The following is a 27,658-nucleotide window of genomic DNA, read 5'->3' as shown; positions in this document are numbered from 1 at the left end:
TGCGGGTCTTCTGGCTGCGCGGGGACTGGGCCGCGCTGAGGCCCGGCAGCAACAAGCCGGCGATGGCTGCAGAGCTGCTGTGCAGGGGAGCCGCCGCTGCCTGGGATCTGAGCCCGGCCGAGAGCCCCGGGCGGCGGAGGCGGCGCTGGGCTGATAGGGAGAAGGAGGAGGACCCCGCCGTGCTGACTCTCACCCACTTCTCCCGGCCGCCCTTCCTCAGCTTCGGCAGCCTCCGGCCCGGCGCCTCCTGCACCCGGCTCCTGGCCGTAGACAACCCCAACCCGGAGGAAGCTGATGTGGCTGTCGACCGCTTCCCGGCTCCCTCCACAGGCTTCAGCCTGGAGCGCCGGCGCTTCCTCATCCAGGTAGGGCCGGGCCCGGGGAGAGCCTGAGCTGCTGCCCCGTGCGGCTCCGCGTCCTCTCACCAGACCTCTGCGGGCAGCCCCCCTGGCTGGAGGGGCTCGTGGGGGCGGTGCTGGAGGCTGGGCAGAGCCGCCCGCTCCGCTGCTGCCCTCCCCGGGCGACGGGTCTCTTCTCCGGGAGCAACGGGCCGCGGGTTACCCGCGTTGTCCGTGCAGCCTCTCGGCATCTGCGTCCTGGGGCGCCGGGCCTCTCAACCCCCTGTGCTGTCAAAGATGCTGGGCAGATAGTTAAGGAGGAGAAACTGACCAGTCAACCCTGCAGAGGGTAGGTGTGTCTCGAGGAAGCTTAGCCTCTGTCTGTTTCAGAATGGTTAGGCTTTAGGTAAGATAGACATGTGTCGCCTTTTGTGTGTTTGAAGAATTTCTTATGCTTTGTTGTTCCTACTCTTAAGATAAAACATTCTAGAGTAGGTCTCCCGTATACCAGAACAGCGTCCTGGCTGTGGAGCATTTTGAGGTGGGTCTTTCTCAATCTCTCGTATGTGTTCTTTGCGGTTCCTACTCTTAAGATAAAACATCATACAGTTTAATCATAAGGCTGTTTTGGTCACTACTAGACACAAACTCCCAATGGGAAGAACCACAGATGAGGTTATGACGTTATCTGATATGCCTAGTAAGGAATCTATTTGTCAAAGAACATTTCCTGAATCTTTTTTGTTGTATTGTTACAGACATACTTTCTGTCAGGTATCTTGAAATAAATGACCAAAAATAATTGAAACTGGTGTGATTATATTGTGCTATTTTGACAAATATAATATGCAGAATTTTAAAATATTGTGTGTGGAATCTTTAATTTTTTGGTGCAGAATTCCCCCAGGAGTATATGGTACATCTTTGTAACAGCAAGTAGCTAATTTTGACAAGTACCTTCCTGACAGCAATATTTATCTATACGGTACTTAGTATAGGGAACAGAATCTGAGGAAGTGATAGCTGCCACGATTTACTACCAGTAGTGCAAGTAAATGTGTTAGATGAGTTAATTGTGTATGGAACCTCTTTCTAATATTAAAGAAGCATAAAAAGGATGTACGGTCAGTTTTTTATTTTATTTTATTTTTTTTTTTGCTACAAAGACCAGTAAAGTATAGTGAGATTTTCAGGCATTACATAATGTCAGTCTTTGGTTTTTGCAGTGCTGTCTTGTTTCTCTCCTTCTCCATCATCAGCTGCCTGTTTTGCTGCTATATTGATTCAAATATCCGAGTGAAACGACAGAAATGGTAATGCTAGAAGTGCACAGAGTGCTTCAGATACTGGCATTTTTCACTCTACCGGTGTTAGTGTCAGCAGAGCAGCAAAATGTACAGTAGCTCACCTAGTGTTTGGCAAGAATCTTCCCTGAGTTCTAGCTGTTCAACAAATTAATTCTAATCCCCTGCACCATCCCAAAATTGTGCTACTGGCATGTAAGAAGGACACTATCTTCATTATTTTTCAATGACCTTATTGGTCTATCTGCTGTAATCAACACAAAACTTAGAACTTGGGTACTTGAGCTAAATGAGAACAAAATTACTTAGAAAATCTAAATATGCTTATTTAAAATTTTGCTTACATTCTGATAATTATTTTGGATATTTAATAATATTATTCTTGCATGTCTGTAATTCACCTTCTTGCTTACAGTACTCTCATATAGCCCTTTTCACAAGCATTCAAATATATGTACCACAAAATATGAATGAAGTACTGATCTTTTTAACAGCTAGTAATGTAATGAAATAATTTTAGCAGGTTTTCCTGTCAATGAAAATCACATCCTTTTCTTTCTTCATATATCCATTCTATCTCCTGACCTCATTGTCTGTTTTGCACTTTCTCACCTGTGCTCCATCATAACTGTAAATTCATCTGATAAGTAAATGTATGCACCCAACTTTAAAAATGGTGAAAGACCAACCCATATTTATGCATTCAGTGGCTGAAAATGTAAGCCATGCTATTTAGCATTTATATAGCACTTTACTTAAAAGCATTCACAGACACTAACGCTTTTGTTCACTGCTTCTTTTTTAAATAATCGATTCTCTTAAAAATATTTTCATGTCCTTACAATGTTTTTGTTTTAACACTTCATTCTCTTGTAGTCTGGAGAAAGAATCTTTATTTCTATAACATGGATGCCATTAGAAGAAGGAAAAGTTCGAGAACTGGTAACTTTTATTGTTAATGGCATTGTAAAACATCAGGCTGTGTTGTTGGGTGTTGCTGAGCAGCCTCTGAAGAAAAAGGTAAGAAATGTATTTTTAATTGACACTAATTATTTTTGTCTTATTTGTTTCTTGCTTGTGAGTCAAAATTTTGCAATGTAGCAATTGTTTCTACTTGTGTAGGCACGGATGAATTGTTGACTGGGTATCCTCAGTGGGAGCCCCCAATAACCTTGGAATTTGCTCTCCTTTGACCTGAAATAGCCCAAATATGATGAACACTTCAAAGTTGTTCTTTTCCCATTTGAAAATGGTAGAACATCTTAAGGGTGAATTATTGGAGTAGAAAAGTGGCTTTAGCTTATTTTCCTGGTTGGTTTGATTATGGATTATATTGCATTGTGTTGCTGTGCTTCAGCTATGTTGGTGTGTTGTTTCTGATGTGGGCATTTCAAAGTTTATGGTAAGTGCATAGAGCATGTGGCTACATATTACTTTTTAATGTGTATCTATTCAAAATAACTTAAAAAAACCCACCAAAATTAAAAACTTAGTATTTGTATGTGTTAGCTATCAATTCATTATCTGTGTGCATAAATATATATGTGTATTATATTTTTAAAAAAGCAACTACTTTGGAAACTCTTTAAACTTTTTTTTTTTTTTTTTGGTGTGTGCACTTTTTCAGAAGAGTCTTTGGGATGCTATTAAAAAGAAAAATACTTCAGAAGGATCAGTTTCTACAAGAGCTAAGCAAAAACATTCAAATGTTAAAAATGTAAACAAAACATTTCGTGTTTCCAAAAAAACAGATACAGTTAGAAGCCCGCTCCAGTCCTGTGAAAATTTGGATGTGGTAGGAGGTAGCATGTCCCCCTCAAACTCGCTTATCACTTTAGAAAACAAACTGCCTATATCTCCTATCAGTCCTGTATTGCAAGAACAGCATGATACCATTTGCACACCTCTTTCAATGAGAAGATCTACTACATACTCAGTTCTTGGTACAGTGGTAAATGATGAATTATTGCAAGAAATAGACACATGTAACATCAAGAAACTTCATAATCCTAATGAGCAAATAAAATCCTCAAGTATACACAGTTCTCCTTCTGGATTAGTACAAGCACACAGATCAAATACACATGTTTGTGCTCCGGAATGTACAGCAGCCTTGCACTCTTCTTTGAGTCAAAGGAGAATTTTAAGTCCAGATTCTTTTATAAATGACAGTTATCAACTTAATGTAGAAATTGTAGCAGAGCAAGTTGCTCCCATATTGTCACCCGATCAGTTTGTAAAAGACAACTTAGCTATAGAATCAGTGTCTCAAGTCCACGTATCTGTTTCACCATCCTCTTTATCCTCCAGTGTGGAGACTTGTATCACAAAGAAGTCGTCATCTTCAAAATGGAAAGAAAATGAAAAAATGCAGTACATAAGTGTATCTGTAGAACATAAGTTTCCAAATGATGTCCTTAATGAGACGCCAATAGTGAAATCTCAGTTACTTCATTGTACCAAACCTGAACAAAATCATTTCTGTTTTCCTCTTTGTGATGAGGATCTTCAGATTCGCAGTTGCTCCCAAAGAGAACAACCAAAAAAACGTCCTGTGCTTTCTGCTACTGTCATCAAAAATAAGTTGTCTGCTGCTGAAAGAAAAGGAATGGAGACAACTAAGCCAAAATCTAGAAAATCTCTTAATATGATACGGGAAGATGTAAGTATAATTCCTAGACATTCAAAGTTAGAAATACTCCAGAACCTTCCGGTTATAGATCCCATCTCAGGTGAAACCAAATGTCACAAAGATGAAATACATTCCTGTTCCATTGGATCTACTTTACGAAGTCGTAAGAGGAAAAATGAAGTATACTTAGAGGATACTAAGACTACAGCTACAGAATATGTGGAAGAAACGGAAACCAAAAGAATCTTTACATCTTGTGTTGACAGTAAAATAAAAACTACTGTAAGACCACAGGTCTCTAAGCATATAAGCAGAGAGAAACTACACCACAGAAAGAAAGCTGGTGAGCATTTTTTATTTGTGTTCTCTAGTGAAAGGAAAATAACTTAAGTGTCTCCATATTTTGCCAAAATGTTGTAAGGGGACCCCTAGAACTCTCAGCATTTCAGTACCTCTTTCTGCAGCAAGTATGACGACACTGTAGCAACTTCTCAAGTTGTCTGGTAGCAATAAAGTGTGGCTATAGAATACACTGTCTGCATTCATTTAGCAGAAGCCACTTAACTGGTATCGACTAAATAGTCTTGTAGTATGCTAGAAGACTTGCCATATTTAGCAACATTGCTGGGGAAGTACTAGATTTGTCTCCCGTGGCTTTGTGGAGCAATGCCCTGGTCCTGAGCAGCTTATTTCAACAGGCAAGAAATGTGGGTAGAGGTGGTAGATGAAGGGGATTTTAAGATGGGGAGAGGAAGTGCTAGATAAGCTTTGGTGGGGCTGTGGAAAATCTAGCATGGAGTGTGATGTGCTGCCAAAAATGCAAATAATTGGTATTAATGCATTTCAAAAAGTTTGCTTAAATGTCTCACCTGGTATTCTCTAAAAGACTATTCACAATAGCTCATAGGTGTGAATGCATTTCTGGTGCCATCAATTTCTACACGTGGTTCTCTGCTCACTCTACATCTTACAATTGGCTCATTTAGCAGTCTCACATTAGTATAACTCTCTTTGGTGTGCTAACACTATAATTTTCTTAAAATATACGTCTGCTCTGAAAAGTGACCCTTGTGATGCCATTTCTTAAAAAAGGAGTCCAAGTTTTATCAGTTGTGCAAACTCACCGTGGGAACTGAAAGTTAGGATGCGGTTTTCCTGCCCTTGTATAACTGCCTGTAAAGGTTCTTGCAGGTGGAAATCTGTTCTATTATACCTCTGTAATCTCTTTGTCTTCCAAGTATGTTCACCATTGTCTTCATAGGGTTATACCGATATAACAGCACAGAGGCAGCGTGACGAGATAACAGTACACAGTTTGCCCCAGCCCTAAATATAGCTACATTTCATTATTGAAATGTAATTTTGAAACACTTACACCCAATTTAACTTCTCTGAGGCCTAACATTGTTCTACTTGAGCAATGTGTTCACATATAAATGCTGAATGGTGCCTGGCTGTGGAACAGCACAGGAGATCAGAATGAATTCATATCTTGCCGCCTCCAGTGATGAACACAAGGTAAAATCCTATTTTATAATGGGTAACTGATCCAGAGACTAAATGACTTGCCCAAGATTACATAGGGAGTCTGTGTCACAACAGGGAGTTGAACCCAGGAGGTCTCATGAATCTCAGGACACTCAGGTCTTGCACGGCCTGGGCTAGGACCCTACTCATTAGACCATCCAGATAGATGCCAGTGGCTTAGAATTTTGAACTTTGGAAATTAATACCTTGTGTTGGTAATAGACTTTAAAGTGGTAGTCCATTAGGATGTGCATCTTCTGAGAATAATTACAGGTAATACTTTTTTCTCAGTGTGGTGAGGAAGCATGGACTGTAGTAGTGTTTTTTAACTGGCAGCTTACACTTCAATTTTTTTCTTCCACTCTTTTTGCAGTTGCCAAGCAAAGCAATTTATCTGCATTCTTTTAACATTCATTAGCCAGAAGATTTATATATAATTATGCTTACATAGCATCTAGAGAATTAATGTTTCTCCATCACAGATGACATTGAAATATTGTTTTTGACTTTTCCTGAAACACACTGAAGGAAGGTAATTTAAAGATAAAAACAAAACCTCTAGTCAACCTATACCAGCTAGATTTAAGGAATTTTCTATAGCGATGATCTTTCTTATCATGTTATACTCCTCCCCATAATTGATAGGGTTGGTAAAGAATGGACTCAAGGCTATAATCCTTAACTATACCTTGCTTGCTTGTTAGTGGTAGTCTCACCTTCAGTGATAAATAGGTTTTTTTGCTGGCATCTGATATTTTGTTAACATTTTTAGGTTCTTTGTCTAAAACTATCATCAAAACTACTAAGCCCATTGATGGTGTGGCACAGTCTCAGCTGACCTTCATAAAACCATTAAAAACAGGTAAACAGAGGTTTTCAGTATCCATGAAGTCAGAATTTTTCTTGAATTGAATGTCCGAATTGAACTGGGAAAATTTTTTGGTTAATAGTTTTTGTTAAAAGTGTAGTTCTCGTTGACCCAAAACTGTTTGCCAGTTCATGTAGACTTTGCCAGATAGTTATGACTGAACCAAAAAATCAAAATGTTTTGGTAAGAGGAAAATGAAACAGTTTGTTTTGATAATATGAAAGTTTTTTGGGGGGTGGAGCCATAAAACGGTGGGGAGGAGGTGGTAGTGTGGTGATGCCCTCCTTATAAATTTTAGCTTAGTGGTTAGGACGCTGTCCTGGGATGCGGGAGACTAAGGGTCAAGTCCACATTCTAGAGTAGGTCTCCCGTATACCAGGACATTGTCCTGGCTATGGGGCATTTTGGAGTGGGTCTTTCTCAGTCTCTTTTATTTAGACTGTTTCATATTGTATAAGATATTAATTGGAGCAGGGACTGGAATTTGACTCTCCCACATCCCAATGGAGTATTCTAATCACCAGGCTGCAGAGTCATTCTCACTTTCTGGCCCAATTAATATTTAATTAGTAATGCAAAGTGGAACAGCTTCAGCAGGAGAGATTGAGAATACTCCTTAACGTAGAATACTCCCATACTCAGTAGTTGGGGCGCATACCTGGGATATGGGAGACCTGGGTTCAAGTCCTTGCTGCACAGGGAGATAAAAGGGGTGGGGCTGTCTGAATGGTGCCGAAGCTTTTGTCTACACTACACAGCTTTTAGCAACACAGTTGGTGTCGCTGAAAGTTGGGCAGTGTACCTGCTGTTTGTCAGCACTTTTGCTGACAAAATATTTCCACCCCCAATGAGCGGTGTTCACGGTGTCTACGGGAGAGTACTTCTGCCAACAGTGCGCTGTTCACACTGACGCTTGCCATGGCAAAACTTTTGTCTCTCAAGGGGGGCGGGTTAACACCTCTGAACGACAAAAGTCCTGCTGCTCAATTGCTTGTGTAGACCTAGCCTAAATCTCGTTGACAATGTAGCCCCTTATTCCCAGATTTTTTACTTTTAGTAAAAAAAAAGAAGTTGGATGCCTAAAATGTGTTGTTTTGGGATCAACGAAACGTTTAGTTCAACTTGAAACTTTTTTTTAACAGCAAACCAAAAAATCAATTATTTGTTCACCTCTACTAATAACTTGTGATTCTGAATACACTCAAGGAGCAGATATGTGGAATCAAATGGTGCTGTATTTATGGAGGTAGAAATGTGACAATAAATCATGCTTCAAAGGTTTTTCAGTATACTTAAAAGCACTAGGCTACTTAACATTACTGTTAATATTGATAAAGCACTAGATAATAGCATGAACTATCATACCAATAACTGTCCTTGTCTTCAGAGTGGTAGTCATGTTAGTCTGTATTAGCAAAAACAACGAGGAGTCCTTGTGGCACCTTGGAGACTAGCAAATTTATTTGGGCATAAGCTTTTGTGGGCTAAAATCCACTTCATCAGATGCATGGAGTGGAAAATACAGAGTTGGGTATAAATACACAGCACGTGAAAAGATGGGAGTTGTCTTACCAAGTGTGTGGGGGGTTGGGGGTCAGTGCTAACGAGCCAATTCCATTAAGGTGGAAGTGGGCTTTTCTCAACAGTTGACAAGACAGTGTGAATACCAAGGGAGGGAAAAAAAATCACTTTCGTAGTGCTAATGAGGCCAGTGTAATAAAGGTAGCCCATTTCAAACAGTTGACAAGAAGGTGTATGAGCATCAGCAAGGGAAAATTAGTTTTTGTAGTGACCCATCCACTCCCAGGCTGTATTCAGGCCTAATTTGATAGTGTCCGGTTGGCAAATTAATTCCACTTCTGCAGTTTCTTTTTGGAGTCTATTTTTGAAGTTTTTTTTGTTGAAGAATTGCCACTTAAGTCTGTTATTGAGTGTCCAGGGAGATTGAAGAGTTCTCCTACTGGTTTTTGAATGTTATAATTCTTGATGACAAATTTTTGTCCAATGTACATGGCAGAGTGGCACTGCTGGCATTGCATCAAATGAAGTGGGTTTTAGCCCACGAAAGCTTATGCCCAAATAAATTTGTTAATGTCCAAGGTGTCAGAAGGACTCCTCGTTGTTAGTCCTTGTCTTGAAGAACTTATTAGTTGAAGACAACAGCAAGCACAATAAAAGTGGCAGGTGGTCTATAAATACTTTCCTCATAATTCCATTTTTGTGCAAGTCATTGAAGTTAAAGTGAAGAACTGCATATTTTAAGAAAACATAAATAATTTTAATTTGGAACTTTGTCTATTTAGATAATCTTTCTCTTCCCTCCACCCCCCCTTAAGTCATTCCTAGGCATCCAATGCCTTTTGCTGCTAAAAACATGTTCTATGATGAGCGCTGGAAGGAAAAGCAGCAGCGAGGCTTTACCTGGTGGCTGAATTTCATACTTACACCTGATGACTTTACTGTAAAAACAGAGAGTTCAAAAGGTAAAGTAGTTTGAAACAGTGCACTCTTGCTAAATCATGGAAACACTGTAATGTCAATATATAAAGCAAAACTTGCTCCAGGAATTTTTTTTAAGTGAACTCATATATGATGAATGAAACCACTAGCTAAAAGCTAGTATCAATTAAGCTTTCATTAATTTATCTGTATGTATGTAACTAACTTTTCAATAAGGGTAATTTTTATATTAAGAAGTGGTTAGTTCCCCTCCCCCATCACCCCCTTCATGAATTTCTGTTCTGAGATTGGAATGAAAGGAAGTTCAATTTGCATCCCTACAGAGTTACTTTGATAATTGCAGAGCTAACGTTTGTGTGTCTGTTTCAGTAGAGGTTGCACTGAAGGAAATTCTGAATGCTATTTTGAAATTTTATATATGTGTTTTTTCCATGTTCTTTAACTGAAAGTGTACAGTCTTGAGAATCTGTGTATTAGTATGCATTAAACTAAAAGTAAAATGATAGCAAAAATAGCTAACTCCTATAAAACAGATGCTAATTTACCTTTATGTCGGATATATAGACCTATTTTTCTTTTTTATTCTCTTTTTTTTTTTTTCAATTAGTAAATGCAGCTGCACTTACCTTGGGAGCAGAAAATCATCATAAAGCCAGTGTTCCTAGAGCACCAACAAAAGAAGAAATGTCCATGAGAGCTTATACTGCTCGATGCAGGTTGAATAAACTACGACGTGCAGCTTGCCGTTTGTTTACCTCTGAAACAATGGTTAAAGCTATTAAGAGACTGGAGTTTGAGATTGAAACTAGACGTTTGCTAGTTCGGAAAGACAGGCATCTCTGGAAAGATATTGGTAAGAATGTACAAAGGTTGTTGATATTTAGTATTTTTGGTAAAATAGCACTGAGTCATATTATAAGTGTAGCAAGTAGAGTAGAAAAACTTTTAACCAGATGGCTTTGTAACAATGAAATATGGTTTAAAAGTGTTTGCTGAATTTAACATTTCACCATACTTTACATTCATTGCAGGAGAAAGACAGAAAGTCCTCAACTGGCTTTTATCTTACAACCCTTTGTGGCTACGCATAGGTCTGGAAGTAAGCAATGCTTCTTATGGATACTCTATTTTTGTAAAGCCTATGCCAAGAGTGGATCTCAAGTTCAACTATAGCTGGCAGGCAGCTCTGGTTTATTATCAGAACAGAACAATTTCACATTTATTTTTAATTCATGATGGTCTTGTTACAAAAAAGAATATTTCATCGGACAATTTAAAAGTGCCTTTCTGTGAGGAATACCCTGGAACTGGGCTGATGCTCCTTTGCTGTTGCTCAAGTAACTTTACCTTTCAGTAGTCGCTAGGAAATTGACACCTAGCGCGCTCCCACTACACTGCAGCCAGCTATGTTGGGACTGGTTAGGAACTCCTAATGGAATCAGAGGACACTTTCCAGACATCAAAGAACCAGTAGATCCCATTGATACAAATTTTAACTTTTTAGATGGACATTGTATTTGGGATACCTGCTGGAATAAAACTAGGATTGAAACTTTGTTTGCTGTTTTTCAGATGAATCTGTTTTCAAAGAAATGGGCTAGGTTACTAATGATTTGGGCAAGTGAGAAACTCTTAAATAGTGTATTGCTATTTATTTTGAATATAGCCTACTGAAATTCTAAAGAAATAAATGATACAATTGTGAGCATTTTTTTAAATTTTAAAAAGGTTTCCTTTTTTCTCATTAGGCTATTTATGGAGAACTGATTGCTTTGGAGAGTAATAGTGATATTATGGGTTTGGCAATATTTATTCTCAGTCGCCTACTTTGGAACCCCGATATAGCAGCTGAATACAGACACCCCAGTGTACCTCACCTTTATCGGGATGGTAACTACTTTTTTTTTCAAAATAGACTATTTTTAGCATTTAACTTTGCATTAATAAATAACATCTTTATGAACTTAATATTTTTAGGTCATGAAGAAGCTTTGTCTAAATTTACACTGAAAAAATTATTGCTGTTAGTTTGCTTTCTTGATCATGCCAAACAGTCTAGAATCATTGACCACGACCCTTGCCTCTTCTGCAAGGATGCAGAGTTCAAGGTAAAATATGATAGCCATTTCTTTTAATAATGTTTGATTGAACATATGACTTTGTATGCATATAATATAAAGTTGCTTTTTTAATGTTAAGACTTTAGTACTATTCACACTCAGCACATCTTCCAGGAGGTCACTAGTTGTGTAAGACTTACCATCAGGACTTCTGAAGTGCATATAATTTATAGGGAGCGCTCAAAAGCCTTGTATTGTAGAGGTGCTTTCCTTTTCTTTCTAAAACTAAATACTGCTTTGCCACATCATTTATCTGAAGTTAAATCCTCTTGCATTTTGAAAGTTTATCTGGGGGCTGTCCTACAATACTTTGTTCCAGAAAGCTAGGCTGCATGTCCTATCTGTAATGCTATATGTTTGATTAGTAAATAGCCTCATTTGTGTTGAACTAAAAACCATTTTTACTCTAGTCAGTTGAAGTCATGGTATAAATATTGTATGTAGTCTATTAGACTGCAACACTGTTTAAGGAGTTAAATGCATGAATAAATAAAAAGAGAAATTATTCATGAACTAGGATGCAGAGCAGGTATGATTAACTAATGTTACGGCAGCTTGATATTTTTTGTTGTACACTAGGGAAGTTATGAAATCTGTCATTAGGAAACCAGTTAGCTATCTGTGTCAGCGTTAGAATATTGTGGACACAATTTAAATGCCATGAAGAGATATTTAAGTACTTGAATTTTTGTATCTTATGCGTAGTACTAAACGACAAATAACAAAGCTAAAGGCATTTGGGGGAAGGGATCAAAATGGTCATTTGGTCTAAGTTTATTTTATTTCCCCTTAGAATAGTAAAGATGTTCTACTGGCATTTTCACGAGACTTCCTGAGTGGTGAAGGTGACCTTTCCCGTCATCTTGGCTTCCTGGGATTACCTGTTAGTCATGTTCAGACACCACTTGATGAATTTGACTTTGCTGTTACAAATCTAGCTGTAGACTTGCAGTGTGGTATTCGTCTTGTGTAAGTTGATACAGAATGGTTTTATGACTATCTATATTTGTCTAATCCTTCTGTAAGATGAACTAAGACACTTTATTGTTAGGAGAACAATGGAACTTCTCACAAAAAACTGGAGTCTCTCAAAGAAGCTAAGACTTCCTGCAATAAGTCGTCTCCAGAAGATGCATAATGTTGATGTTGCCCTTCATGTTCTTAAAGAGCGGGGAATTCAATTGAAAGACGAATGTGGTAAGAATTGAAAAGTAGCGCTAGAATAAACTATGCATTTGAAGAACAGGAATACATATTTTAATCGCTGTTGTATTTGATTTATAGGTGCTTCAATTGAGTCTAAGGATATTGTGGACAGGCACAGAGAGCGAACTTTAGCACTGCTGTGGAAAATTGTCTTTGCTTTCCAGGTATTGCATAAAGTTGTGTGTAGTTGTAAAGAATTTTAAGAAATATTACAAACGAGGAGATAATGCATGACTTGCAACAAAGAATTTGTAGTCTCTGAAATTGTCAAGTCTGGATTGATCTGGCTGGGTGACCCATGAGAATGATCTTTTGTGGATTCTCATGGTTAGACCTCATCGTGTGATGTATGTTCAAAGTGCTTTACAACTATTAGCTACATTGATGAGCTAGGCTCTAAAATGTAATACAATTCAGAACTCCTTTTAATTAGGTTCTGTACACTTGTTCATAGAATTTCTTTTGTACTTGTGCCAGATACTATAACAAAGGTTAAGTATGTGATAACAAGGGTCAGGTAATTTGGCCACAGATATTAACTTCTTGCTGAGGAATTCTCTTAGCGCTACTAAAAATAGCTCAAATAGATGGATGTATTTAGTACCACTTCCAAACACTTGAAGAATGAAATAATCACCTTTGGACTTAGTATGGAGGCTAATTAGTGTAATTTGAGTCAAGGAGTATGTATAGCCCTAAATGGAAGAAGGAAGCAGAGAGTAGGAGAAGAGTTTGGCTTAATGGCAAGGTTTAAGAGGTTACTTGAGCCAACTAAATATTCTTCAAAAATCTATATCCAGCTTAAATGAATCCAATAGGAAGGAGTATACATTATGGAAAGTAAAACCTATTAGGCAGGAATTTGAAAAGCAAGTCGCCAGAGACTTTTTTTTTTATTATATACAATACCTGATGCAAGAATCCTAAAGAGAATACTGCTGCAGAATTATCAGGAAGCCAAAGGAGCAATTGAATGCTGAAGAATATTGCAGAGAAAATGAATTTATTCATTTGCATCAGTCAACAACAAGATGTTGAGGTAGATCTAGAGTCTCTTTAATTAGTTATATGGATGACCGCTTCCACAATTGCATTAGGTAAGATTAAAAAAAATACATGTTCAGGGTATAAACCAACCATTGATCCAGGTAGGAAGACAATTTCCCTTTAAGTTTATTTTAAAAGCATCTGGTACTGGCCACTGTCATCTAGGATGCTGGATTGGAGTAACAGCTAGTTTGATCCAGTATGGAAACTGTTATATTAGTAAATAGTGGGAGCAGTCAGTCCCTGGCACTTACTTAAGATGCTTTCTTCCAAACCATCCCCTCTCTGTTTAACCACATCAAGTTTACAAGATCACTGTAACGTCTTTTTATGTATCAGAAAAATTGATTTGTTTGTTTCCATTAAAGGTGGATGTTTCCCTTAATGTGAAGCAGTTAGAAGAAGAAATTTCTTTTTTAAAGAATACACATAATATTAAGACACAAATGGCTACTCTGGTGTCCTGCTCTTATCAAAGTAAAGTGAGAAAAAACAGCAGTACTTACTCATCTGAAAGTTACAGCAAAAATGTGAAGCTGCTGATGGATTGGGTCAATGCTGTTTGTGGGTTTTACAATATTAAGGTAAGTAGTCCCTGGTTTTTTTGTGTATATATTTCCAGATTTTGTACATCTGCAAATACATTGTCTTGTAATGGGAAATGTTTATAATTATATGTCATTCAACGCTAAATGTGTTCTATCAAATATATATTGATTAATAGTGATCTGTCATAAGTATTGTAATGGATGAAGTTCTATCAGTCTTATTTGGACTATCCCATTGGTGGGATGTCAGATATCTAGGATGTGTTTTCATGGGCCCACTTGCATTTCTATCATTTTTAATACATTCTCCTAGTAGAGAATTCCCACAGTGAATGTCTGTACTACCTGCCTGGCTACATACCAATCGAGGGAAATCTTCCCTCTATTAGTGAGCAAGCAGAATAAACTCTTTGAAAGACTTCCTTGAAGGATCCCATTGGTGACTGATTCTAGTCTGCGGGAAAGGAGATGGTTTTTAATGAGCCTCTTGGTCCAAAGTAGTTCCTCCACTATATAAGCTTTTCATAACCTTCAAGAACTTCAGGTACTAAGATTAACATTAAAAGATAGTCCTGTGAGTATTTGTCTCTCCCCAAGCAGTCATATCATTTTTACAAGAGGTAGGGCGTTTCTTACGGACAGGGAGCAAGGAGTGAAACCCTGTTCAAGGAGACTTACTGCTCATCAGAATGGCTGGCACACTTTAGGAAAGCAAAATCTAACTTAATTATTTTAAGCTTAGGAGGCTTCAAATTCATTTCCCAGGCATTGCCATTTCTGAGTCCCTAATCAATGAAGCCACTTTTGTCTCTGAACTTCATGAATTTCACTTTGTGTGTCTTCCTCTGTCTCAAGTGCATCCATGCCTACTTCTCTTTAATACTTATGTATGTGGAATGTCATCCCTGATATTGTGTCTCTCACAATCAGTCTTCATTTAAATGCCTCTGGTCACAATCCCTCACACAAACCATTCTTTAACTCCCATAAATAATAATAAAGGAACTAAAATGGTGGCTACTGTACCACACAAGCAACTACATAGCATTTTGTGTATTCCGTTCTCTATTCTGCTTGTCTTGCTTTCCATATACTGCTTCTCTACATATTCTTGCTTTCCAAGATAGTAGTCAGTTGGTTAAGTATGTTTAAGATTTATGGGCTACAGGTGTTATCTTATTCTGAAAATATTTAGCACATTTTTTGACAGTAGATTAAAACATCAGTAACATACTATGCTGTAGAAGGTCCTTTCTAGGATCCTTCCATAGAATTCTCCAGGTCTGGTTTCTTTAGCTACTGTTGTTCTATGAGGTGCACTTTTACTTTGGGTAGACATCCCTTTATATTTCTGACTTTCAGGAATGGAGAGCCACAGCATGGACTCGGCAAATGAGCATTACTCTCAGATAACTTGAATTTCATATATTTAATTTTCCTTTGTATATATTAAAAGAAATGTGCATAGCCACATTCCTATCCAGTTACAGATATATTATGACAAATGAGACCTATTTTAAACTTGTACTAATTCATGCGTGTGAAAAATTTCAAGGGTTTTTTTTTTTTTTTTTAAAACCAGGTGGAAAACTTCACAGTATCTTTCTCAGATGGCAGAGTATTGTGCTATTTGATTCACCACTATCATCCGTGTTATGTGCCTTTGGAAGCTATATCCCAACGTACCACTCAAACAGTAGAATGTACAAAAACTGGTACAGTAGCACTAAATTCTTCCTCTGAATCTGATACATCTCTAAATATGTTGGCTGGAACATTTGACCAAAGTGAGTCATTCTTTAATATAAGGTGTTTTTTGAAGCAGACTGCATGTTTTTTAAAAAATAAATAAATAAAACCCTTAATCTGACTGACAAACATGATTATATTTTTCCTTCTGTTATAAAGCTATAACTACCTCAGTCGTCTATAAGGAACTTCTGGACAATGAAAAGAGAAATTTCCAGTTGATTAATACTGCAGTTTCTGACCTGGGTGGAATACCAGCTATGATTCATCATTCAGATATGTCAAATACAATTCCTGATGAGAAGGTGAGAGAGGTGTTTTTTTTTTTATTTTATTTTATATAATTTCATATAAACTGGACAGTCCTAACTTACCATGGTGTTTTTTTTATGTATATTTCTTTAGGTTGTTATCACCTATCTGTCATTTCTGTGTTCACGGCTTCTAGATCTTCGAAAAGAGACTCGAGCTGCTCGGCTAATTCAGTCAGTTTGGAGGAAATACAGACTGAAAGCAGAGCTGAAACTCCACCAGGTATTTTTATCAAGGACTTTATTCTTTTGTGAAGTAGTACAGTAAAAGCTGTGTTGTCCGGCCCTGTACCAACCAGAAAGCTCTCTAAACCAGCATTTCTAATATTCATAGAAAGTCCAGTTTATAGTCTGGTTGGCGTGGGGCCAGCAGACTCCCTACATGGCTTCGTGTGGCTCCCCAGAAGTGGCAACATGTCCCTGCTGCTCCTAGGCCAGGGGTGGGCACACTACGGCCCATGGGCCGGATCTGGCCCCTTAGGGCTTTGGATCTGGCCCACGGGATTGCCCCCTGTGGGCTGCAGGCCCTGCGCCATTCTCGGAAGCGGCCGGCACCACATCCCTGCAGCCCGGGCTGAGGGGCGGAGGGCTCTATGCGTTGCCCTTGCCTCCAGGCACTGCCCCGGCAGCTCCCATTGGCTGGGAACGGGGAACCATGGCCAATGGGAGCTTTGGGGGAGGTACCTGGAGGCCTGGCAAGGGCAGTGCGCGAAGCCCTGTGTCCCCCTTCTCCCCCAGGGGCTGCGCAGGGACATGGCTCCGGCCACTTCCCAGTGTGGCGTGGAGCCAGGGCATGCAGGAAGGGAGCCTGCCCTGGCCCCAGTGCGCACCTCTGCCACCCTGGAGCCTCTTTAGCTAAGTGAGGCTGGAGCCCGAACCCCTCCTTCACCCCGCTCCCCAACTCCCTGCCTTGAACCCCCTGCCTGCACCTCACACCCCTCCTGCACCCCAAATCCCTGCCCTGAGCCCTCTCTGGCAGTCTGCACCCCTCCTCTGCCCCAATCTCTTGCCCTGAGCCCATTCCTGCACACCGCACCCCCTCTCACACCTCGACCCTCTGCCCCGGCCCTGCATACAGTTTCCCCACCCAGATGTGGCCCTCGGCCCAAAAAGTTTGCCCACCCCTGTCCTAAGCAGAAGAATGGCCACGCAAGCACTACCCCTCCCCCAGATCCCATTGGCCGTGGTTCCCAGCCAATGGGAGCTGCGAAGGCAGTGCGCGGGGCAGGGGCAGCACACAGCCGCCTGCCCGCGCCTCTGCCTAAGAGTAGCAAGGACAGGTAGCCGGTTGCGGGGAGCTGCCTGAGGTAAGTGCTGCCGAGAGCCTGCACCCTGCAAACGCCCCACCGCATCCAATGTTTAGTTAACTGGCATTTTTCACTTACCGGCACGCCCCATGCCAGATAAAAAAGCTTTTACTGTAATAATCACTCTTGGTTTGTGGTACAGTGTGGGATACAAAATCAACCAAGTTGTGAATGGATAGTCTTCAGAGAGTAGCATTTGTAACTACTTTTTGAGGACTTCATATGTTACTAAGAAGGTGACACAATCTTGATTTAAAGCAAAATGCATCTTTTCATTCTCTTCAGAATGAGAAGTAGTCAATGTAAAGACTAGTGCTCTGCCAGTGTTACATTTAATATTAATAAGAGTATTTCAGTCCTTTTCCCAAGTCAAGGCTGAAGTGGCTTTACTGAACTTTATGAAGAACTCCACACTTATTAATTTTACTTCTTTGCAATTTAAAATAAGATGAAAAGAATACCACGTTTGAGCTAGGTCTTTTGCCGCTGTGCAATGTATAGGATTTGACACGCAACTTGACCAAAGCATTTCAACTGCAATTTTCAACTATGTTGGTGTTCCATTTCTGACTTTCTACAGGGAATTATGCTAAATTATATGTTCATTCTGAAATATACAAGACTATACAAATTGCCAAACAACTTGTTGCCCACTTCAAACTTTAATTCAGGTACTTAAAAGTGAAAGGTAGCTGGGGTACATTCAAGGCTGCAGGATTTCACCATGCTTCTTTACCATGTATATAGCATTACATTTTTCTTCTTTGAGTAGTGTCACTATGGGTGCTCCACTAAGTGTGCTTGCGTTCCTACACTGCTGATTGGAGAACTTTGATAGCACTGTCTGTTAGGCCCACTCATGCACTGTCTCTCCTTGTGCTGCCCTTGTGTGGTGCACCAACAGCATGCCTCTTGAGCCTCACCTCCTAGAACACCCCCTTGTCCACAGCATCTAGGGCTTCTTAACTGCCTCAAGAGATCGAGGAACAGGAAGCTGGTACCAAGGAGGAAGTGACACCTAGGTGCATATTCTAGTCTCCAGGCGAAGCCGTCATGCCTCCCACACCATCTTTGGCAGATGACTTTCGTGTTTTCCAGGAGCTGGCAAACACCCTCAAGATACAATTGGAGGAAGTCAAGGGCACCCACCATCAGCTCTTTGACATCCTCCACTCTTCATCCTCCTCAAAAATTGCCCTCTCAATTAATTAGGCCATTTTAGTCCCGGCAAACATCTTGTGGCAAACTCTGGCATCAGTGGTGCCAACTTGCAAGTGAGCAGACACAAAAATATTATGTCTCAGCCCAGGAATCTGAATTCCTATTTTCTCACTCCTCACCCAACTCCATTGTGGTGGATGCCATCAACTCTTGCAGCCAATAACACCAATCAAAGGCTACTCGCTATGATAGGGATTGGAAGCATCTTGATCCTTTAGCAGAGAAGTGTACTTCTCAGCCACTTTGCAGTTCTGTATCGCCAACTACAAGCGCTCATGGCGAAATACAACTGCATAAATTACTCAAAACTGAATGACTTTATTGAAAAGTTGCCAGAGACACATTACAATTCCTTTAAGGCCATTATCCAGGAGGGCCAATTAGTGGCAAAAACATTGCTGCACTCTGCCCTCGATGCAGCCAGCATGGCAGCTAGGTTCATCTCTACAGCTGTGGTAATGCAATGAGCATGATAGCTTCATTTTGTCAGGATTCCCGAAAGAGGGGTAGTCCACAGGAGGACCTTCCCTTTTGAGGGCACAAAGCTCTTTTCTGGGAAGACTGACACCTCCCTTCGCGCTCTGAAGGACTCCAGGTCTACCCTTCAGTCACTGGTTATCTGTACACCGGGACAAAAGAGATGATTTAGTCCCCAACCCCAGCATAAATCACACACCACCCACCCTCCTCCACTTCAGAGTTTTTGTCAATGACTCTGTGGTAGAGAAGGAAATAAGGGAGGTTAGCATGCGCTTGCTGATGAGTGTTGTGGTACAGTACGAGGAGAGACCGCACGTGTGCGGCCCTGGCAGACACTGCTACCAAAGTTCTGATTAGCAGCATAGGGATGCAAGCACACCTACAGTGGAGCACACATATGGACCCACATCTTGAAGAACCATCATTACTGCAAAAGGTGAGTAACTTCGTTTAAGAGTTCCTTAATATTGAAGTTAAAAGCTAGCACTACTGCTAATATCTAAAGTTAAAAATGTTGAAGACCGTGAATAAAGAGGGCACGTTGTCCAAGGGAAGAAGGCAAGAACATAAGATGTACCATCTATAATGACTTACCAGCTGAAATCCCTAAGATCTATTTCAGGAAAGTTTTTGCTTCCGGTAACAGGAGGTGAAGAAATAACATATCTTCTCATCTAAGCTGAAGGGGTGGGGGAAGGATTGAAATATGACACTACATATATTTTAACCAACTTTTGTTATTAGTGGGAAACTCTCTCTTTGACAAATCTCTAAAAATAACTATAATCAACATAGTAGTTTTGCTAATTAGCTTTTATGTATTAAAATTAGAGGGATCCTGTTTTGATGCTGAAAAAGCACATGAAACTTATTTGAAAATGTGTGTTTAAGGGAGAAATAAACATTGTTACTCAAACTAAGATACAGTGAAATGTGTATTCGAGTAAATTTTTGCAACTGACACTACTGTGATCTCCGAGAAACGATGGAGGCATAGCTTTGGGTATCTACTCTGTTTGTTTTTTAGTTTAAAAAAACAAAACCCACAACTTTCAATGGAAATTCACTCCTTGCAGGAAAAAGACAAAGCTGCTCGGATTATTCAATCAGCTGTAATAAATTTTCTGTCTCACCGTCGCATCCAGAAAAAAGTTAATGCAGCAATTTTCATTCAGAAACACTGGAGAAGATATTTAGCTGAGAGGAAAACTTTGAAATTAAAAAAGGCAAAATTGGAGGAAACTAAAAGTGAATCAGCTACAGTCATCCAGGTACGATTTAAGTTAACTGGGGGGAGGGGAAAGCAATGAAGCTTTTTAAAAGGAGCTTCTTCTCTACTTAAAAGTTGAAGGAAAAGGCACATTCCCATGTCAGAGGTTTTGCTGGTGGCATCACAAAGGCTTAAAGCAGTATATTCTCTGTCTTCAGTAGCTGCAGACTAAACTACCCAGAACTCTGGACTATTCCTTTTGAAAGTGCCAAATGGGACATAATGCTGGTATTTGCTATTGTTTTTAAAGTTTCCCATTGGTGCACCAAAGGGTTTAAAATAGTGGTTCCTAAATTTCTGATTATGTGGTGCTGTTCTGCTGCTTTTCCAGCTGCTAAATAGCACTGAACCTGAAAATTCATTAATTTCTTAATATTCCTTCCTTCTCTATATAAGCAATTGCTGTAGGTGCCACAGGGATGCTTGCTTTTAGTGGGAGAAGTAGTCATCTACTGCCTCATTCCTGATTTGTGCTAATACATAAGAAATTTTCTCTATTAAGATGTGGTACATACTTTGAATATGTATGAGAGAACCCTTATTGTTACTTTTAATTCAGAACTCTTATAAATAAGAATATATAAATAAATACCCAACAGTAACTTGTGGACTTCAACCCAAATGTTACTTAAACTGAGAATTAACACAAAGTCCCAGAGTTTTCTTAAAAAAAGTTTATTTCTCAACCGTTTGAAAGGTAATCTTAACTGCTTTAATAGGTTCACCCTTTGGCATAGAATTGGTATGTAAAAAGGAATAGCCTTAATGCATTCTGTATTTGTGATCATGAAAAAAGTTCTGGATCGTTAGTCTGGGGATAGGGTAGGAGTGAATAAATTGGAACCCACAGACCTATAGTCCATAAACTGAGGATTAATGCTGAAAGTGGCAAAATTGGGGGATTTTGTTTTTTCTTTTTCAATAAGAAAAATAACTAGTTCTTGGGGTGAAACTTCTAGGCTAACTTGAATATTAATATAATCTCAGTTTAATTCATAAATTTATCATTCTGTTCTCTCTCGCAGACTTACTGGAGAAGATTCTGTGCTAGAAAAAGATACCTGCAGCTAAGATACTATGTTATCCTTGTGCAAGCTAGGATAAGAATGATGATTGCTGCTTCTGTGTATAAACGACTTCTTTGGGCAACTGTTACAATTCAGAGACATTTGCGTGCTTCCTTGGTGGCAAAACAAGATCAGCAAAGATATGAAACTTTAAAGTCTTCATCACTTGTCATTCAATCTGCATTTAGAAGATGGAGAAAACACAAAATTGAGCAGAAAATTAAAGCTGCGATAGTGTTGCAAACTGCTTTCCGAAAATGGCAAGCCTCAAAATTAGCTAAGAGAGAGCGAGCTGCTGTTGTCATACAGTCTTGGTATAGAATGCATAAAGATTTGAAGCAGTATTTACATGTTAGAAAAAGTGTTATCCAGATTCAAGCCTGGCTTAGATGTGTTCAGGCTAAACATGTTTATGAGGAAAAAAGGGCTTGCATACTGATGATTCAAAAGTATTACAGAGCTTATCGGTTAGGTAAAATTCAAAGAAAAAACTATTTGCAAAAACGTGCAGCAGTTACAGTCCTCCAAGCTGCTTTTAGAGGCAGGAAAGCTCGTCTGTTATATAGACAAATAAAAGCAGTCTGTGTTGTTCAATCACACTGGAGAATGAGGCAAGAGAAGCGAAGATTTTTACTCCTGAAACAGTCTGTTGTTACATTACAGTCGCATGTGAGAAAATATCAACAACTAAAAAGATACAAAGAGACTAAAAATGCTGTTTGCATAATTCAGACTCGATACAGAGCATATGTTGCGTCCAAAAATGCTGTCTCTTCTTTCCAGAAAATACGCCTTGCTGCTATTGTGCTACAATCTGCCTATAGAAGAATGCAAGCTAGGAAAGAGGCCCACGTATTGAGATGTGTGGTGAAAATTCAGTCAAGTTATCGTGCTTATGTTGCCCAGAGAAGATTTGAAAATTTAAAAGCTGCTGCAGTGAAGATTCAGGCTTTTATAAAAATGATACAAGCACGTAAACATTATCGTGCTTTAAGGGAGGCAGCACTCTATGTTCAACGAAGATACCGTTCCCAAAAATACATCCTTCAACTTAAAGAATATAGAAAACTGACGATAGCTTGTGTCAGCGTTCAAGCTGCAGTGCGAGGGCATCTGATCAGAAAACGAGTACAAAGATGGAGAGAGGCTGCAACCTTGCTCCAGGCTTACTACAGAATGAAAAGGGATAGGCAACGCTATCTGAGGGTGTATAGCGCTACTGTTATCATTCAGAATCGTTATTGTGCATACCAAGAGCAAGTCCATCAGAGGCAGAAGTTCTTGAAAGTCAAAAAGGCAGTTGTCTGCTTGCAAGCAGCCTACAGAGGTTATAGAGTACGCAAAATGCTTAAACTTCAGTATACGGCCACTGTTAAGATCCAGACAGCTTTTAGAGCTCATGCTGCAAGAATGAAATATCAAGCAATGATTCAGGCCTCTCTTGTGATTCAGAGGTGGTACAGAGCCTACAAAACTGGTTACAAAGTGAGACTGAGCTTCTTAAAAAGAAGAGCAGCTGTGATTTCTCTTCAAGCAGCTCTTCGTGGTTGGCAAGTACGAAAACAGGTTCAAAGGCAGCATGGTGCTGCAGTTATAATACAGACTGCCTTTAGAAAGTTCCAGGCTCAAAGATTCAGGCTTGTAAACAATGCTGTGCTAACTATCCAGCAGCATTATAGAGCCAGCATTGTAGGTAGAAAACAGCGGCAAGAATATATGGAACTGCATAACTGTATTGTACAGCTCCAGGCAGTTTGGAGAGGAAGAACTGTGAGAAAACAAATTCAAAGGAAGCATCAATTTGCAGTAATCATACAGTCCTATTACAGAATGCATGTAAATCAATCAAAGTTGAAAACTTTGAGACAAGCTGTCTTAGTGATTCAGAGACACTACAGAGCTTACTGTATGAAAAAGAAACAGCGTACACTTTATCTAAAAACAAAAGCAGCTGTCTTAGTCTTGCAAGCTGCTTTCCGTGGGATGAGAGTGAGGAAACAATTATGGGAATTCAACAAAGCTGCTACTACTATACAAGCAACCTACAGATCCTATGTAGTAAAAAAAAAATATGCAGCACTTAAAGCTATGACTATCATGGTTCAAAGGCGGCATCGTGCAGTTGTTCAAGCTAAGTATCAAAAGCAGGAATATCTGTCTTTAAAGAATGCAGTTGTTAAAATTCAAGCTATTTATAGAGGTATAAAAGTAAGACGACAAATTCACTGCATGCATCAGGCGGCTATTTCAATTCAAGCCATGTTTAAGATGCATCGTATAAACATTAGGTATCGGGCAGTGAAACTGGCAGCAATTGTAATTCAAATTAGATATAGAGCATTTCATCAAGGGAGAGTGGAACGTAAAAAATACTTAGAGCTACAGAGATCATCCCTTGTCCTTCAGTCTGCCTATAGAGGCATGAAAGTTCGAAGAAAGGTAAGAATTATGCATCAATCTGCAACAATAATACAGTCATATTATCGAATGCACAGACAACAAAAAGATTTCAAAAAGTTATCCATGGTAACTAAACAGATACAGCAGTGGTATCGTGCTTGCAAAGAACGAAATGTTCAAGTACACAAATACAGGATTATGAAGAGGTCCATACTCTGTATCCAGGCTGCGTTTCGCGGTATGAAAACCAGAAGACATTTGAAAATGATACATGTAGCTGCAGCCCTTCTTCAAAGGAGAGTTAGGTCCTTTCTTAAAAGGAAACAATATATTTCTCTTAAGGCAGCTGCTGTTATGATTCAGAGAAAATATAGAGCAACAGCACATGCAAAGCAACAGCACCAAGAATATCTTCATATCCGTAAGGCTGTTGTTACCATACAGTCTGCTTATAGAGGCTTTGTGGTAAGGGAAAAGATGCAACAGATGCACAGGGCTGCTACAGTTATCCAAGCAACCTTAAGAATGTATAGAATGCGTGTTTCCTATCAATCTGTCAAATTTGCTTCAATAACTATACAACAACATTACCGAGCTTACAAGGAGGGAAAACGTGTGAGAGAAATGTACTTAAAACAGTACAACTCTGTTTTAGTTCTTCAGGCTGCCTATAGAGGAATGAAAACAAGACAGCTCCTAAAGAAAAAACATAATGCTGCAACCATAATACAAACCAATTATCGAATGTACAAGCAAAGTTTTTACTACAAAAAAGTACAGTGGGCAACCCAAGTAATACAGAAAAGACACAGAGCCAGTAAGCTGAGAGGAATTGCAGTACAGCAGTACTCTTCTATGAAGAAAGCAGCAACTTGCATTCAGAGAGCTTTTCGGGAGATGAGGGCAAGAAAAAAACATCGAGAAATGTGTCAAGCTGCTGTTGTTCTTCAGAGATGTTTTAAAACATTTAAAGAACGACAGAGGTATCTTTCCCTTAAAGCTGCTGCTGTTGTCCTTCAGAGAAGATACAGAGCTTTAATTTTGGTAAGATGGCACACTCAGGAATACCTTTCTTTTCGTAGAGCAGTTATTCGTATACAGTCTCTGTACAGGGGTATTCAAACAAGAAGAAACATTCAACATATGCATTTGGCTGCCAGCACAATCCAGTCAGCATTTAGAACGCATAAGATTAAAATCTCCTACCAGAGAATGAGAATGGCAGCTCTAGTCATACAGAATTATTACCGATTCTATGTTAAAGGAAAAGTTCAACGGAAGATATATCTGACCATTCAGAAATCTGTGCTGATCATTCAGGCTGCTTATAGAGGCATGAAAGCACGACAAGAACTGAAAATCATGCACACATCAGCAACTGTAATACAGTCTCTTTATCGTATGCACAAACAGCATAATCATTATAAACAGTTACACTGGGCAGTCGGAGTTGTACAGCAAAGGTTCAGAGCTAACAGGGCAAGAGAAGCTGAAGTAAAAAACTATACCAAAATTAAAAAGGCTGCCCTTTGCCTTCAGTCTGCTTTTCGTGCTAAAAAAGCTAGGCAGTTGGCTACAATCATACAAGCTGCACAGCGTATTCAGTCAGTATTACAGATGTACTTAGACAGGAGACGTTTTCTTAAGAAGAAGACCGCAGCAGCAGCAATTCAGTCTGCATTCCGATGCCATAGAATGAAAACTCGCTACAAAGCAATTCGGGATTCAACAGTTGCGATTCAGCGATGGTACAGAGCCTGTCGAATGGCTCGTTTACAGAAAGCTGAGTACTCTGCCCAAAGGCAAGCCGTAATAATTATTCAGTCTGCCTATCGTGGAACAGTAGTACGAAAAATGGCAAAGCAAAAACGTGCTGCAAGAAAGATTCAGGCTTTTCTTCACATGGCTGTGCATCGCAGAAAATTTGTTAGACTCAGAGCAGCAGCTGTTACATTGCAGTCTTACTACTTGATGAATAAAACCAAATTACAGTATATGACCTACAGAAAGGCAGCATTTGTATTACAGCAGCACTTCAAATCACATTTAGCTATGAAACACCAAAGAGGAGCTTACTTGAGAACCCGGAAGAGCATTATAATTATACAGTCTAGAATCCGGGGATTCATCGAGCAGAGAAAGCTTCAGAGATTTAAACAAAGCACAGTAAAAATTCAGGTATGTGAAAATGCAATGTGTTGTGCTGTATACATCCCTGGTTAATACTGTAACATCCGATGACAAACTGTAATATAAATTGTGTTTAAAAACAAGACCAGAGGTACAATACTGGTTGCCAGTACGTGATAAGTTTCTGAAGCATGATTGATATAACTGCTATAACGATCATCAACAAATGAATCAGTTATACTTTGAAAGGTGACTTTAAAAATGGCATTGTTAGTGACTTCCACATCCAAAATGCTCATTTTACAAGTAATAACTTTTCCTAAATTCTAGTCCTACAAACTCAACTTTCAGGCTGCGAAAGTCAAGTTGGTGTTTTTCCTGCTTGCGCAGGAAACAAAGATTCTGCAGGTTAAACTATGCCCTCGTATTCAGTTGGTTTGTACAGATGTGACTAATGGTAACTTAATAGTTCTACTGATATGAGAAGGAATGGAAGCCAGCTCATTTACGTAAATGTGTGGGCTCTGGAGTGGTAAATACAGTAAAAGTAGTCACTTATTTTGTCAAAGTGAGAAGCTATGACAACATACACAGAGCAAGGGGTAAGAAGAGGCCATTTTTACATAGTCTCTGTCAGCCCTCTTTAAAAGGCTCTCTTTTAGAGTGAATAAATGGTGATCTTGATCCCTTTTAAAAAACTTGTTAACCTTAGATATTTGAGGCCCCTGACTATTTTTTTTTTTTCCCAAGAGGGGGTGGGAGGCAGCTGAACATCAGAGGGAAAATAGTGTGGTCCACGAATCCAGAGATATGTCTAGAGATGTGAGGAAAAACACTCAAAAACCCAGTCTTCCCTCCTCCGTGACAGGTCAAAAGGCTGCTGGGAGAAAGTAGAGAGCACTGTTCTTGCCTCCACAGACAGCAGTGGGGAACTAACCAGTGCGTTCACAGTAACTGGTCCTCTGAACTTCCTTTTGGTGTTTCCCACTTTTTTTGGCTGAGTGTGTCTCCCGCTACCCCCATAGGCTGTTTGTTTGTGGGAAGAGCTGCAAGTGATTTCTTTCCCTTGTCCATTTAGCTGTCTTGTTTGGGGGACAGGGAGATTGCTCCTTGGACTGCCATAGCTTCCTGGAATAGGAGGTGCCACGATACTCCTTACCTTTTTACATTTCCTTCTCCTGCACGCCCCAAAAAGGGGAGTAGGAGTTTTAGGGTTTCTTATAATGTTCCAGATTTTTTGTTTGGGAGAAACCCTCCCATTTATTTTTCAGTTGCTGGAGCCCCTGGGAGAGTTTCTGCTGCCTTATCTAACCTCACCTCTTACTAATGTGCAAGTGTACCTAGACAGGTGATTGCGCTTCTGCCTTCAAAACAGAGAGTGCATAAGGTGGGAGATCCTCAGCATCCCAAATTCCCATAATATAGATGCAGAAATCATTTGATTGGCCACTTACAAAAAGTGAAATTGGTGAGTAGAGCCACAGTTTATGGTAAGAGCAGAAAAAAAGGACAGTACAAACTGAAATATGCTAGGATTTACCATGGATTTAGAGACAACAATACCTTCACTACAAGTTTCCAACTCTGTAAATACAGCAGTGCTACTGAGCACGTCACCTTTGAAATATTGAATAACAAAAACAGCTTCAAATCAAAATAGTTGTAGTTAAGTT

The 27,658-nt window shown here is 39.6% G+C and overlaps 1 protein-coding gene across 1 annotated transcript in view; it reads left to right on the top strand.

Moving 5' to 3' along the window:
• ASPM (assembly factor for spindle microtubules) overlaps positions 1 to 27,658 on the top strand; it is a 37,782-nt gene continuing 10,124 nt past the window's right edge. The window contains exons 1-18 of the mRNA XM_073356735.1: positions 1 to 365; positions 2,519 to 2,662; positions 3,270 to 4,617; positions 6,574 to 6,663; positions 9,006 to 9,152; positions 9,737 to 9,982; positions 10,161 to 10,228; positions 10,878 to 11,019; positions 11,107 to 11,237; positions 12,043 to 12,218; positions 12,301 to 12,446; positions 12,534 to 12,619; positions 13,871 to 14,086; positions 15,633 to 15,837; positions 15,959 to 16,104; positions 16,205 to 16,333; positions 20,195 to 20,389; positions 21,414 to 26,033. Coding sequence (XP_073212836.1) covers positions 63 to 365; positions 2,519 to 2,662; positions 3,270 to 4,617; positions 6,574 to 6,663; positions 9,006 to 9,152; positions 9,737 to 9,982; positions 10,161 to 10,228; positions 10,878 to 11,019; positions 11,107 to 11,237; positions 12,043 to 12,218; positions 12,301 to 12,446; positions 12,534 to 12,619; positions 13,871 to 14,086; positions 15,633 to 15,837; positions 15,959 to 16,104; positions 16,205 to 16,333; positions 20,195 to 20,389; positions 21,414 to 26,033 — 8,538 coding nt within the window. The 5' untranslated portion in view covers positions 1 to 62. The remainder of the gene's footprint in view (positions 366 to 2,518; positions 2,663 to 3,269; positions 4,618 to 6,573; positions 6,664 to 9,005; positions 9,153 to 9,736; positions 9,983 to 10,160; positions 10,229 to 10,877; positions 11,020 to 11,106; positions 11,238 to 12,042; positions 12,219 to 12,300; positions 12,447 to 12,533; positions 12,620 to 13,870; positions 14,087 to 15,632; positions 15,838 to 15,958; positions 16,105 to 16,204; positions 16,334 to 20,194; positions 20,390 to 21,413; positions 26,034 to 27,658) is intronic.

This window comes from Lepidochelys kempii, chromosome 8 (assembly GCF_965140265.1).
Source record: "Lepidochelys kempii isolate rLepKem1 chromosome 8, rLepKem1.hap2, whole genome shotgun sequence".
Lineage (NCBI taxonomy): Eukaryota > Metazoa > Chordata > Testudines > Cheloniidae > Lepidochelys > Lepidochelys kempii.
This window is presented reverse-complemented; position numbering and strand designations above follow the sequence as displayed.